Here is a 12,813-nt window from a genome sequence, read left to right as displayed (position 1 = left end):
AAAATAGAAATCCAAGTTTATCCTAACGTAGCTGTTGAGTCACTGTCTAACTATGTAACCCTGGATGATCTGCGCTTTCTGTTCCTCTGTCTCAGCCTCCCAGCTCCATAACTTCAGATGTGGAAGGTGTTTCTGCCTACATGGTGCTTCCTTTCCCTGCTCCAATTGTCCAGTCTCGGTCCAGCTGTGGTCCCCTCTGCGGTTCCTGACAGCTCCTTCTGCTGTGCACCATACAGAAAACATACCTGGTGCTAGGCTGACCAGGGTTTACGGCAGAGCTCACAACCAAGTGACTGTGGGTCAGTGATTGCACCAGTGATTGCACCTTTTTGGAGGTGAGCGGGCCTCAGGGAGTTACCGACATCTCCACCCTGAGCCCGAGGCCGTGGAGTTCACTCCCCGACCATCTGCACTGCCCAGGCCCCCCAGCCACTACCCTAGGCCCCGGGCAGTGGTCACATCTGAAACGAAGGACACAGCTGATCTTGGGGAGCTTAGTCTGTGGGTGGGGACACAAGCTCCACACCCCTCAAAATCAGTCCTGTGCCAAGCACGGATGAAAGCAGAGGACAAGAACAGAGGGTACCCAGGCGTCGGGACCGAGCCCAAGCACGGGGTTCTCCGTCCTTCTCCCCGAAGGCATGTTTGTCTCGGCCATGGGGCTCCAGCTCAGGCTGCTCTGGCGTCGGACACCCCCAGGAGACCATGCTCCCGCCCAGCTCCCCGTCCTCCGGCCTGGGCTCTGCCCGAGGCTTTGTTCCGCCTCCTCCCTTTCGGGGCGCCATCCGGCCTGGGCCCGGAGACGGGCGGTCACGCGTGGTGCCTCCGCCCCGCCCCGGCCTCGTCTCTCCAGGTCCCCGAGGACTAAGCGGGTGCAGCCGGAGACCCAGCCGCGCCCAACGGCCGTTGACTGCGGCCGAGCCACCTGCCGCCGCCGCCGCCGCCGCCCGGATTAGTGGCGGCCCCGCCCCGCGGAGCCCGCGCTCCCCGCGACGGCGGGGGTCGGAGCGGCTGCACGGCATCCAGACCCGGGGCCGCCGCGAGGGGGCGCCCTGGCTGGGAGCCCGGGTTCTCATAATGAGGATGGCGGACCTGGGAGGGCGAGAGGATGTCCCCCGCGGGGGACAATGGGGTCGATGCGGAAACGTGAGTGGAGGCAGTCGCGGAGACAGCCGGGGCGGCGACGATCGGCGCGCAGGGGGCGGCGGCTCGCGAACTCCCTTCGCTGCAGGTGGGCTCCGCCCTCCCGCCGAGGCCACGCCCACTCGCGCCACGCCCACTCCGCAGGCCCCGCCTCCCGAGAACTGTGCCCCGCTTCTGCCCGCACCGACTCCACTTCAAGTCCCGCCCGTTGTGCCTGCGGATCCAGTGCGATCCGTGCTCCTTCCCGCTCCCGCTGACTGACAGCTGCTGCCTCTCGTGCGTTCTCCCTGCGATCGGGTGAGCCAGCCCCAGCCCCGGCCCCGGCCCCGGCCCCAGCCCCGGCCCCAGCCCCAGCCCCGCGGGCGCGGGCGGTACACCTGTTTCACGTCCAAGTGCTTTTGGATTTCTCTTCCCTCTTGCCTGACTGCGTTATCTTCTGTTCTCTTCTCGGTGTTCTCTCTCCTCTGACCCTCATACTAACTCCCTTGTGTTCTTTCCTACTCGCGCGTAGGTGGCTACAATTTACCCTTTTGCTCCTTCCTTTTCGCCTGCTTGGGGCGGGGGCTTCCCGGGGCATCAGAGATGATCAAAATGAGTCTCCTCCAGACGTGGTGGCTCCAGGCCCTGTGCCCTAATGCCTTTTCCGAGGCTATTTCTTCTTCAGAGGAGATGGCAGCTTCTCCATCCAGCCTGTGTCCAGCCCCGCCAACCTCATCACAGCCCTGAGTTTGGGCCCTAGCCAACTCCTGTTGAGACTGTCCACTGACCCTTAGGCAACACTAGCACTCAGCACTCTGCTGAGTGTTTGAAGGAGGCTTACTTGGAGGGCAACAGAAAAACAGAGGCCCGGAAGGAGCCAAAGTGCGATATTATGTGGATTGGAGAGGAGACTCCAAAGTTAATACATACACACACACACACACACACACACACACACACACACACACACACAACTTAGTTCTTGGCTGTTTAGAGTGACATAGTGAAAGACTTAGCAAGATTGTGTGTCTTTTCCCTACTGGAGTGTGGTCCCTCATGGTAGATTCTCTTTTCTAAATTCTGCTCCTTCGTTTTCATCTACAGAACACATAGTATGACATTTAGGTGTTTCGTCTCCTGGCCTTCATTTTCTATGGAAAATCAAGGACCCTGGGCCATGACCGCCACTGGTAATTTTGAAGAACGGGACGCTTTTAGAGAAGCTTGATATTGGAGGCTTCAGCGTGAGACCTCACAAAGCCAGGTAAGAGTCTGGACTGAGCAAGTCAGTTCCTCCCAGCCCCTCAGAGCTGTGATATTAGGGGATGGAGTCTTCAAAGCAATAGTAAAAAAAAATCTACCACCAGCTCCCCACTTCACTAAGCATTTACACCATGTCTTGTCTCCTAATACTTCAGCCAACCCTGACAAGACAAGGATGGTGACCTCTGTTGTGTATAGGAATCTGGGGTCCAAATGGGATATACATTGGTTCCAGGTCACTCTGGGAATTATCACCAGTCCTATGGTTCTAACTTAATATTGTTGACTCCAGCTTTTGGCTCTCCTTAGAACTTGAGATTAGTACTTTTTGAGCTCTGAAATTGGTTATTTTCTTGAAACTATAAAACATGATTAACTTTCTAGGATTGTCTTAAGCAGGGGTGACCTTTGTCCCCATAACAACCCCTCTGAAGGGCCTGACATTAGACAACACCGAGGCAACTTTTACAATGGCAGCTGAGCCTCTGTCCAGTTGTCTTCGTGGGCAACAGCGGGTTCTCAGTCTTCTCTAACCTTTCCACTAAACTTGACTCAAGTTCAGGCTTGTGATAGACTGGCCACCATAGCTCTCATAGTTAGAGAAGAGATGCCAGCTGCCTGAATTCAGTGGCATAAAGAAACTTCCCTTGTGAAGGGTACTGTCTACACCTGGTTCTGAGAAAACAGCAGGAAAGAAATGAGGAGTTGGGCAACAATACAAAACAAACAATGTGAGCTCTGAGTCTGTAGACGTGGCTCCAAGTTCCCTGATTTAACATAGAAATAAGGACAGTGCCTCATGAAGCTGCTGTGAGGATCAATACAAGGCCTGGGCAGGGGGTGAGATAACCTGTGGAGCCCCTCATAGGGGAGGGGGTGGCAGGATGGAAGCCAGAGAGTGTGGGAGCATCTTCATGCACCATTCTGCCTTCTAAGCACCACTTTCACCAAGGCTCATTGGGCCCATGCTTAGGGAAATGTGAGTCGTTGCTATGGTAGAGTGATCTTGATATCCTGTTTGCCCCCAGAGACAGGGGTGGGAGGGAGGTGGGAGGGTGGGAGTTCCCAGGAGGAAGAAGCAGGGCTGAGCTGTTTGTTTCCATGGTTCTCTGTGTTCACAGGTAGCTCCCACCACATCCTCTCTCTCTAGCCAGTGTTTTCCTCTTGAGCCCCAACAACAGCCACAGCCAATCAACTGCGCCCAGAGCAGCTGCTCCTATGAAACCAGAGAAATGAACTCAGGGGAACCAGAAGCTGGTCACCCTCCTCCACTGGGGTGCTGGGCTCTCACTTCCTCATGAGGCAGTGGAGGAGGGTGTTCCAACTCAGATACGGAACAGAGTCTTTGGGTCTGGTGTGGTGGTACACACCTATAAGCATGGCAGTGGAGACAGGGAGATCTCAAATTAGAAGTCAACTTGGGCTTCATGGTGAGACCCTGTCAACCAAAGGATCCCAAAACTACAAAAAAAAAGAAAAGAAAAAAGAAGGGGCCAGGAGTTTGGCCTGGTGGTTAAAGTGCTTGCCTAGCATGCATGAAAACCCTGGTTCGATTCCTTGGTACCACATACATAGAAAAAAACCGGAAGTGGTGCTGAGGCTCAAGTGGTAGAGCTCTAGCCTTGAGAAAGTCCAAGGACAGTGCTCAGGCCCTGAGCTCAAGCCCAGGACTGGAAAAAAAAAAAAAAGGAAAAAGAAAAATAAACTTTAGGTTTCCAGTTTCTTTGTAGCTCTGACTTGCACCTCCCATTTCTATTTCTTTGTTCCTTTGTGTGTGTGTGTGTGTGCAAAGCAGCTAGAATCACCTGTCCACCCACCTCTGTGCCTGCCAATATTGTCCCCTGTGACTCACTGAACCAGTGCCCAGCAGAGCAGACATGAATGACTAAGGGCTTGATATGTGTGGACTAGGAAGGGATTAAGTTAGTCACACATCATCCTTTCCTTTCCTCCTCTTCAGTAATTCCACATCCATCAGACCATCTCCTGCTTAGAAACCTGGAAAAAGCCTGTCGGCCTTTGCCTGTCCAGCCTTTGTCTGGTAGAACTTTGCCCACTTCTGTCAGCCTTCAAGATAGATATGCAAGCTGGGCACCGGTGGCTCACACTTGTAATCCTAGCTACTCAGGAGACTGAGATCTGAGGATTACAGTTCAAAGCTGGAAGTGGCACTGTGGCTTAAGTGGTAGAGCACTAGCCTTGAGCTGAAGAGCTCAGAGACAGCGCCCAGGCCCAGAGTTCAAGTCCCACAACCTACCCCCCAAAAAAGATAGATGTGCAAGACAGGAAGCTGGACCTCATCAGTATAATCTCTGCCTCAATGGACCAGGGGCTGCGGGGGGGTGGGGGGATTGGGGGAGGACTAAGATCACCCTAATCTACACTTGCTGCAGTGAACCAGAGAAAGCCCTCCACAAAATAATGAACTGAGTGGAACTACTTCTCTAGCTCCTCTCTTGTTTCCCTGAAGGGCCCACTGAGTCTTGCCTAAGGACTTGGTGCTGTCAGGAAAAGCAGAGGTGGTGATCAGGGGTGGCCTGGGGTGCTCTTGTTGATGTGGACTCTCTTCTTTTGGCTCAGACTCCGGCAGAGTTCCTGTATCTCATCTTGCTGGTGGAAGGTAGCTCCTTCTCCAATCTTTCTCCATCTCCTGGGAGGTAGAAGGAAATCAGAATCATGGTTGGATTCAAGGCCACAGACGTGCCCCCTACTGCCGCTGTGAAGTTCCTAGGGGCTGGCACGGCCGCCTGCATTGCAGACCTCGTCACCTTTCCTCTGGACACCGCTAAAGTCCGGCTGCAGGTGGGGATGAAGCCCAGGGTCTGAGGAATCCAGTGAGTCCCCTCCCCAGGAAATGGCCAGTTTCCACAGGGGTGATTTTGAGACTAGAAATGGCAGGAGACGGCTAGGGCACCCTCCCTCCCTCTGAAGCCACGCTGTGCTTGGTCTTGCAGATCCAAGGAGAAAGCCAGGGGCCAGCGCGCACTGTAGCCAGCGCCCAGTACCGCGGGGTGCTGGGCACCGTGCTGACCCTGGTGCGCACCGAGGGCCCGCGCAGCCTCTACAGCGGGCTGGTGGCCGGCCTGCAGCGCCAGATGAGCTTCGCCTCCGTCCGCATCGGCCTCTACGACTCCGTCAAGCAGTTCTACACCAAGGGCTCTGAGCGTGAGTGCAGACTGGGACACAGGGCCTTGGCCTGGGCCCTAGACTGTAGCCTTTTCCTTGATTGACTTTAGTTCATTTGACTGAATAGCTCCGTTAGGGCTCAAGAGCCTTAGGCGGATGAGAGAAATGGAGCAGTGGAAGAGGCCCAATTCACCCCAAAACTTCTGAGCACAAGAGCTGTGCCAGGCTCTGAGCAGACATCTTCCCTTGGCAGTTCTCACAAGGGCCTTAGGTGTAGATGGCATCAGCCTGGAGGATGACAAGAGAATGGAGGCTTGAAGTGAGGGGCAGACTTGACCAAGGACAAAACTAGGAGACAGAAATCGCACCCAGGCCTCTTGTGTCCAAGACTGGTGTTCTTCCACTTCTTGCTTTTTTCTTTTCCCTTTGGTCAATTGTGGGATTTGAACTCAGGATCTGAGAGCCGTTCCTGAGTTCTTTTGCTCAAGGCCAGCACTCTACTACTTCAAGCCACAACTCCCCTTCCAGTTTTCTGGTGGTTAATTGCCCAGGCTGGCTTTGAACTGCAATCCTCAGATCTCAGCCTCCTGAGCTGCTAGGATTACAGGAGTGAGCCACCAGCACTTAGCCCACTTTCTCTTTCTTAGCAGGCCATCTCTACCCTCCCTCTATTTTGTACCAGAGCCAAGAGTTTACCAATCTTAGGAATCCCAATTCATCAGAAAGTTATTTCTCTTAGCCTTAGATTTGTTAAACAGAAAGTTTCTTAGCTCTTGAGCAGGTTAAATGAACATGTGTTAGGATGATACTGTCTAATGAGAGGATTTGTTGTCTTCCTTAATTGTTGTTGTTTGGTGCTGGCACTGGGGCTTGAACTCAGGACCTGAGATTTTCACTCAAGGCTGGCAGTCTACTACTTGAGCCACACCTCTTTGTAAGTGTAAGCCTAGCTGGTCACTGACTCCCACGTACCCACAGATGCCGGCATCGGAAGCTGCCTCCTGGCAGGTAGCACCACAGGTGCCCTGGCGGTCACTGTGGCCCAACCCACAGATGTAGTGAAGGTCCGCTTCCAAGCTCAGGCCCGAGCTGGAGGTGCCCGGAGGTACCAAAGCACTCTTGATGCCTACAAGACCATCGCTCGTGAGGAAGGGTTCCGGGGGCTCTGGAAAGGTGGGTACCAAATACCCCCTATGTTCCCTGCTTTCCCCTCCCCTAGGCCTGAGCTCACACAGGCTCTCCCTCCCCCTATAGGGACCTCTCCCAATGTTGCTCGCAATGCCATTGTCAACTGTGCTGAGCTGGTGACCTATGACCTCATCAAGGACACCCTTCTAAAGGCCAACCTCATGACAGGTGAGTTGAAGTTAATGATGCAGGGAAGGAGAAGGGACTAGTTGCCTGTGGAGCACATCTTTCCACACTGTTTGCCTTTGCTTAAAGCATGAGATGGAGCCAATCGTCTATGGTTCACATCTGTAATCCTAACAACTCAGGAGGCTGAGATCTGAGGATCACAGATAGAAACTTGCCCAGGCAGGAAAGTCCAAGAGACTCTTGTCCCCAGTTAACCACCAAAATGCCGGAAATAGAGCTATGTCTCAAGTGGTAGAGGCTTTAATTAACTGTGAGCAAATAAAGCTTTCAGGACTAGGTGCATTGGCTAGTGGTAGCGTGCTTGCCTAGCATACACAGAGCTCTGGGTTCAATTCCTCGGTACCACTAATAAAACCAGAAGTGGAGCTGTGGCTCAAGTGGCAGAGCGTTAGCTTTGAGCAAAAATTATCCAAGGACAGTGCCCACGCCCTGAGTTCAAGCCCCAGGACTAGCAAAAAAAAAAAAGTTTGTATATTGAAATTTCCATGTGGAATGCTGGAAAGAAACTCCATATAACAAAGTTTTACACATTGAGGAAATCAGAGTAGATAGATGAAGAAAGACTTAGGTCTTCATAAGAGTTCAAGCCTGTCCTGGGGCTTGAACTCAAGCTCTTGTGCTTTCACTTAGCTTTTTTGCTCAAGGCTGGTGCTCTACCACTTGAGACACCACTTTTGGCTAAGTCCCAAGTCCACGTAGGACTTTTCTGCCCTAGCTAGCTTCGAATCACAGCCCTCAGATCTCAGGATTACAACATGAGCCACCGGCGCTTGGCAATTCTCTGACTCTTTAAAATAGGACACTCGTAGCTACTGGAGCCATTTTCTTCTCTCTGGGGGGGTGGGAAGTGCTGACCGTTGTCTGTTGCTTCCTGGCAGATGACCTTCCTTGCCATTTCACTTCCGCTTTTGGGGCGGGCTTCTGTACCACCATCATCGCCTCCCCTGTTGATGTGGTCAAGACGAGATACATGAACTCTGCGTTGGGCCAGTACAGCAGCGCTGGCCACTGTGCCCTTACCATGCTCCGGAAGGAAGGGCCCCAAGCCTTCTATAAGGGGTGAGCGTCCCATCCCCCCACTCACCCAACTGCAGGCCTCCTGGTGGGGAGGAACTTCCCTCTGGGGGTGGGAGGCTCAGGGTTCTTGCTCATAGCTACACAGCTGTGAGGTTTAGGGGCCTGTGGTTGAAGAGGGAGGTGCAAATGTCACTTGTGACTTGTTTCGTCTCCCCAGGTTCATGCCCTCCTTCCTCCGCTTGGGGTCCTGGAACGTGGTGATGTTTGTCACCTACGAGCAGCTGAAGCGGGCCCTCATGGCTGCCTATACTTCCCGTGAGGCGCCCTTTTGAGCCTCTGCTGCTGTGACAGGAAGCCTCTGGCTTTGAATTCCATCCACTCAGCTTCCCATCTCCTCCTTCCTTTCCCTGTTTTCACCATGTCTGATCCCTCCCTCCTTCCCTCCCTCTCTCTTTCCCTCCTTCCCACACCTCTAGTCTCAGTGCTGGTGGAGGTGACCCCATCTGACAGCAAGGAGACCTCAATCCCTTGAAAAGTTCATCCTGAATCTTTATCCTGACCCCCGCGCCCCAAGCCCAGCTAGCCTGTCCCCCATAAAGCCAGCTCAACCTTGGTGTCTCCCTCTCTTGTAGCTGTTACCAGAGATCTTGGTCCGTGGGTCCTTTGGTGGGCAAGGGAGAAGCCACCTGACTTTGGAAAGGGGGTGGCCCACATCCACTTCCAGAATCCATTGTGGGCCTGGGGATGCCAGTTCTTTCTTGCTCCCCACCCGGGTTCTGAGCTGTGATGCTGCATGAAGGAGTAGCCCAGTGAGCTAGCAGTGGCTTTGCCTTTCCTGCCCTTTCCTTGTGGGCCAGTTGCCCTTTCACTCACCCAGTGAGCACTCCGTTCTCAGACCTGTCATCTGCAAGTGAGAGTGCTGGCTACCTTGCCTCTCCTGCTTGTTTTGAACACCTGGAGGAACTCACACTCCTCTGTGCTGTGGGTCTCCTTTACTACATTTTACAATTGGCAAACACCCAAAGTCCTAGCCGTAGTGAGAATGAGGAAGGCTGCTTCCCCAGCGGTGGCTCATCAGTCACATGCCGAACCCTGATAGCTCAAGGCAGGTTCAGGCTGCAGAGCTAACACCAAACTTCTGCCTAAGGGTACTTCCTATTGGAGCCTCCCCTCATGTAGGGACTTCAAAGAGGTAAGAATAAGCCAGAGCACTGGCCACACAGGCGTCTTACCTTCTTTGTCCCTTTTCCTACCATCTGTGCCTAAAAGTAGAGAGAAAGAGCTACTTCTGTCTCGAGGACTCGGGGTGTGTGCAGTCCGTTAGAATTAATTACATCACCCAAGTCTGCTTTATACATTTTATTGATGACTCAGTGAGACAGGCTGTCTAGGGAAAAACTCATAATCAGCAGCTGAACTGGGAAGGCTCAGACTTCCTCCCATGGCTGGATGCTCAAGGCCAGCATTGAGAGTCTGTCCGACAGCCATAGTGCCAAGCCCAAATCACAGGACCTCCCTTCTCTTCCTCTTAGCCTAAAGCAGTTGGCACTACTGCCAGTCCCTCCCCCTCCTTAGCCCATGGGTCAGAGCTGCATCCTCTAGTCCTGGAGCAGGAGGTGCCAGGCCTACCCAGTAAGCTTTCTAGCGTCTGAAAAACCCAGCTGAGACCTCAGTCCCCATGAGACTGCAAACCAGAGTGAGACTGACAGGCAGTCGAGCCCCGGACTCACTGCTAGGCTGCAAGGCTTTGGTGTAAATGGAGATCTGGCCTCAGCCTTCAACCTTGACCCACTAATCCTGTGAGGCAGGCTAGGAACTGTTTTGTCAGAAGAGAAGGGCAGCTGGCTAACTGCAGGGGCAGGTAAACAGGCCAGGTGAGGTTTGTTTACCTGCCTGTTAATTGGTCAGCTCATTGGTTGACCAACTTTGGATCCCAGACATGAAGCCACCTGAACTCATCAATTGTGGGCAAGTCCCAGGAAAGAGGAGCTAAAAAAGTGGCAGGAATCTCAGAAATGCAGACCTCAGAAATGCCCAGAGAATGGGCACATGGACGCCCCCTACTTTACCCTGACACTGCAGTTAAAGTTCATGGAAGTTGATCATCAGGCCTGAACCCATCAGAGGCTACCAGGATATCCAGGAACATCCACTATAGAAGAGTCCTAGAGGCCAAAGTTTGGCCTAGTGGTAGAGTATTTGCCTAGCCTCCACGAAGACTCAGGTTTGATTCCTCAGTACCTCATACACAGAAAAAAAAAAAGCTAGAAGTGGTGCTGTGGCTTAAGTGGTAGAGCGCTAGCCTTGAGAAAGCCCAAGGGCAGTGCTTAGGCCCTGAGTTCAAGCCCCAGGACTGGCAAAAAAAAAAAAGAGGCCTAGAGAAGCCAGGCGCAGTGGGTCATGCCTTTTAATCCTACTCAGGAGGCTGAGATGTGAGGATCATGGTTCAAAGCTAGCCCAGGCACTAAAGAATCTGACTCTTATCTCCAAATAGCCACTAGAAAATGGGAAGTGGGGCTGTTACTGAGGTGTAGATACTCAGAGATAGGGCAGTAGCCTTGAGATGAAGAGCTCAGGGACAGGGCCTGGGCCCAGAGTTCAAGCCCCATGACCAAAAAAAAAAGAAGGGGCATAGAGGGCCAGAAGCATAGCCTAGTGATAGCTTGCCTAGCATGCCCTGGATTGAATTCACTGGAATTACATACACAGAAAAAAGCCAGAAATGGTGCTGTGGCTCCAGTGGCGGAGCGCTAGCCTTGAGCAAAAAGAAAAAAGGTGTCCAAGGACAGTGCCCAGGCCCAAGGACTGGTAAAAAGGGAGGAGGATGCCTAGAGTTTTACAGCACAGGCCTCTCCATCCCACATGGCTTGCTTTCAGAATGGCAGTTACCACCCACTTCCCCTTAACCTAGTCCTATCTCAGAGAACACCATCCATTGCTATCAGCTGGTTCCCTATGAAGGCCTGCGTAGATGGGCTGGAGTCACTTTAAGACTGGACCCAGGGCGCACACTGAGATTCTAACAGATGTGCCTGGTCTTGTATTAAAGCACTTCCTAGAGCTTAGGCCACACAGTCTATCTCAAGGTCTTTCTGCTTCTGCCTTCATGGTGTTTAAGATTTAATAATAGCTGCAAAAGTTGGGAGCAGTGATGCAGCCATAGCTACTTGAGAAGTTGAGGTAAGTGCCTCTCGAGGCAAGCCCAAGAGTTTAGGGCCACCCAAAGCCTCATAGCAATGTACTATTTAAGAAAAAAAAATCCAGGCACTGCTCACATTGGTAATTCTAGCTAGTTGGGAAGCTGAGAACTGGATAATGGAAGTTCAAGGCCAATCCAGTTGGTTTTGGAAACCCCTTCTTGACCTGCAACTGGATGCAGTAGTGAGTACCTTTCAGGCCAAGCTACATGAAAGGCTAAGACTGGGAGGATCATAGTTCCAGGCCAGTCTAAGAGATTCCATCACCACAGAGGAAAACAACTCATGTGTGATCCCAATGACAAAGGGAAGCCAAAAATAGGTAGATCACAGCTGCAGCCCGGGGCTGTGTCTGGGTAGGAAGCAAGACCCTATCCTAAAAATAATCAGTGAAAAACAAGGCTAGACACATGACACAGCAGTAAAGCACCAGGAAGGAAAGAAGGAAAAAGGAAACCTGGGCCCTGTTATTCCAGCTACTCCAAAAAAGAGATCTAGAGGATCCTGGTTGAAAAGCAGCCAGAAAAGTAAGACCTTCATTTCAACCAATAAGCAGATGGGCACAGTTGGCTGGCTCATTCATCCTGCTCTATGGAGACAGTCCAGGCTGCCTAGAAAGTGAGAGGCCCCCAGTACCACCACCACCTCCCCGACAAAAAAAGAAAGAAGGAGAAAAAACTTAAGCAAACATGGTACTATAGAAGGGTAGGATGCCAAACAAATGGAGAAATTGGCGTGGTGGGGCTGTCTCAGTGCCTCTAAAGCTGCTCCCTTACTTTCCATAAGCTTGGATCTGTCCCAGCCCCAAGTTGGGCTTCCAGAGAACTGTTGACTCTGGAAGGCAAATGTGAACCCCACAGGCCTCGCTGGGACTGGAGTCTGTACCCCAGGCTACATGAAAGGTGATGCTGTGCCCCTTCCCCTGAATTCACCAAGCAGTTCTACACCACAAGTCTCACTAGCATCACCATGGTAACAGGCTTTGAGCTTTGCTTGGTTGACCAGATGGGGCCACAGCTGGTTCAAGAAAAGCAGTGATGGAGCTAAGACCAGAGCCCAGGCTTCCTTCGCGGAAACCTACCCTACACATGGTCCAGAATGCATTTCACAGACAAGGGACCTGAGGCACTCAGGCAGGGTGAGCATGTACTCTCGGTGTGCCTCTAACTGAAGCCACTCTGTAAGAAGTAGCCTTGGGTTCTGATGACAGCTCTGCCACAGGGACTTGCTGGCTTGCTTTCATGCTACAATCCTCAGATGTTAGCCTCCTGAGTAGCTAAGATTACAGGCAGGAGCCGCCACCACCCAGCTTACTTCCTGGCTTTCTTTATCTCCATAATATGACACATCACTTTCCAGAAACTGTCCCCCTCTAAAGAGCATGTGTCCCAAGCAGGGTACCAGTGGATCTGGCCTGTAATCCTACCTAGGAGGCTGAGATCTGAGGATCCCACATTGAAGCCAGCCAGGGAAGTTAAGTCCATAAGACTCATATCCAATTGACAAGAACAAAAAAGCCAGAAATGGATCTAGTAGTAGAGAACTGTCCTAGAGCAATAAACCTCAGGGACAATACCCAGGCCCTAAGTTCAAGCCCCAGTCCAGTATGCAGAAACACACACACACACACACGTTCATGTACCCCAAGATGTCAGAGCAGAGCTGGAGACCCTGAGGCCACACAGCCCTGCCCGCCCCTCACTACCAGGGT

The 12,813-nt window shown here is 52.5% G+C and overlaps 1 protein-coding gene across 1 annotated transcript; it reads left to right on the top strand.

Moving 5' to 3' along the window:
- The first annotated feature begins 1,340 nt into the window (after nucleotides 1–1,340).
- On the top strand, nucleotides 1,341–8,518 carry Ucp2 (uncoupling protein 2). Its single transcript, XM_090348403.1, has 8 exons — nucleotides 1,341–1,440; nucleotides 2,227–2,386; nucleotides 4,966–5,187; nucleotides 5,340–5,550; nucleotides 6,490–6,684; nucleotides 6,766–6,867; nucleotides 7,767–7,947; nucleotides 8,123–8,518. Exons 3-8 carry the CDS (start codon nucleotides 5,062–5,064, stop codon nucleotides 8,235–8,237), a joined length of 930 nt encoding a protein of 309 aa, XP_090204529.1. The 5' UTR covers nucleotides 1,341–1,440; nucleotides 2,227–2,386; nucleotides 4,966–5,061; the 3' UTR covers nucleotides 8,238–8,518.
- The last annotated feature ends 4,295 nt before the right edge of the window (nucleotides 8,519–12,813 follow it).

The sequence above is a fragment of the Megascapheus bottae genome, chromosome 16, assembly GCF_031878675.1.
Source record: "Megascapheus bottae isolate mThoBot1 chromosome 16, mThoBot2.hap1, whole genome shotgun sequence".
Classification (NCBI taxonomy): domain Eukaryota; kingdom Metazoa; phylum Chordata; class Mammalia; order Rodentia; family Geomyidae; genus Megascapheus; species Megascapheus bottae.
The sequence above is the reverse complement of the archived record's forward strand: the minus strand, read 5'-3'. Positions and strand labels throughout refer to the sequence as shown.

Excerpts from the sequence above, each read along its gene's own strand:
- Ucp2 (XM_090348403.1), top strand. The coding sequence starts at position 5,062 with ATGGTTGGATTCAAGGCCACAGACGTGCCCCCTACTGCCGCTGTGAAG. Across the intron at positions 5,188-5,339 it reads CCGCTAAAGTCCGGCTGCAG|ATCCAAGGAGAAAGCCAGGG; the intron begins GTGGGGATGAAG and ends TTGGTCTTGCAG. Across the intron at positions 6,868-7,766 it reads AAAGGCCAACCTCATGACAG|ATGACCTTCCTTGCCATTTC; the intron begins GTGAGTTGAAGT and ends GCTTCCTGGCAG.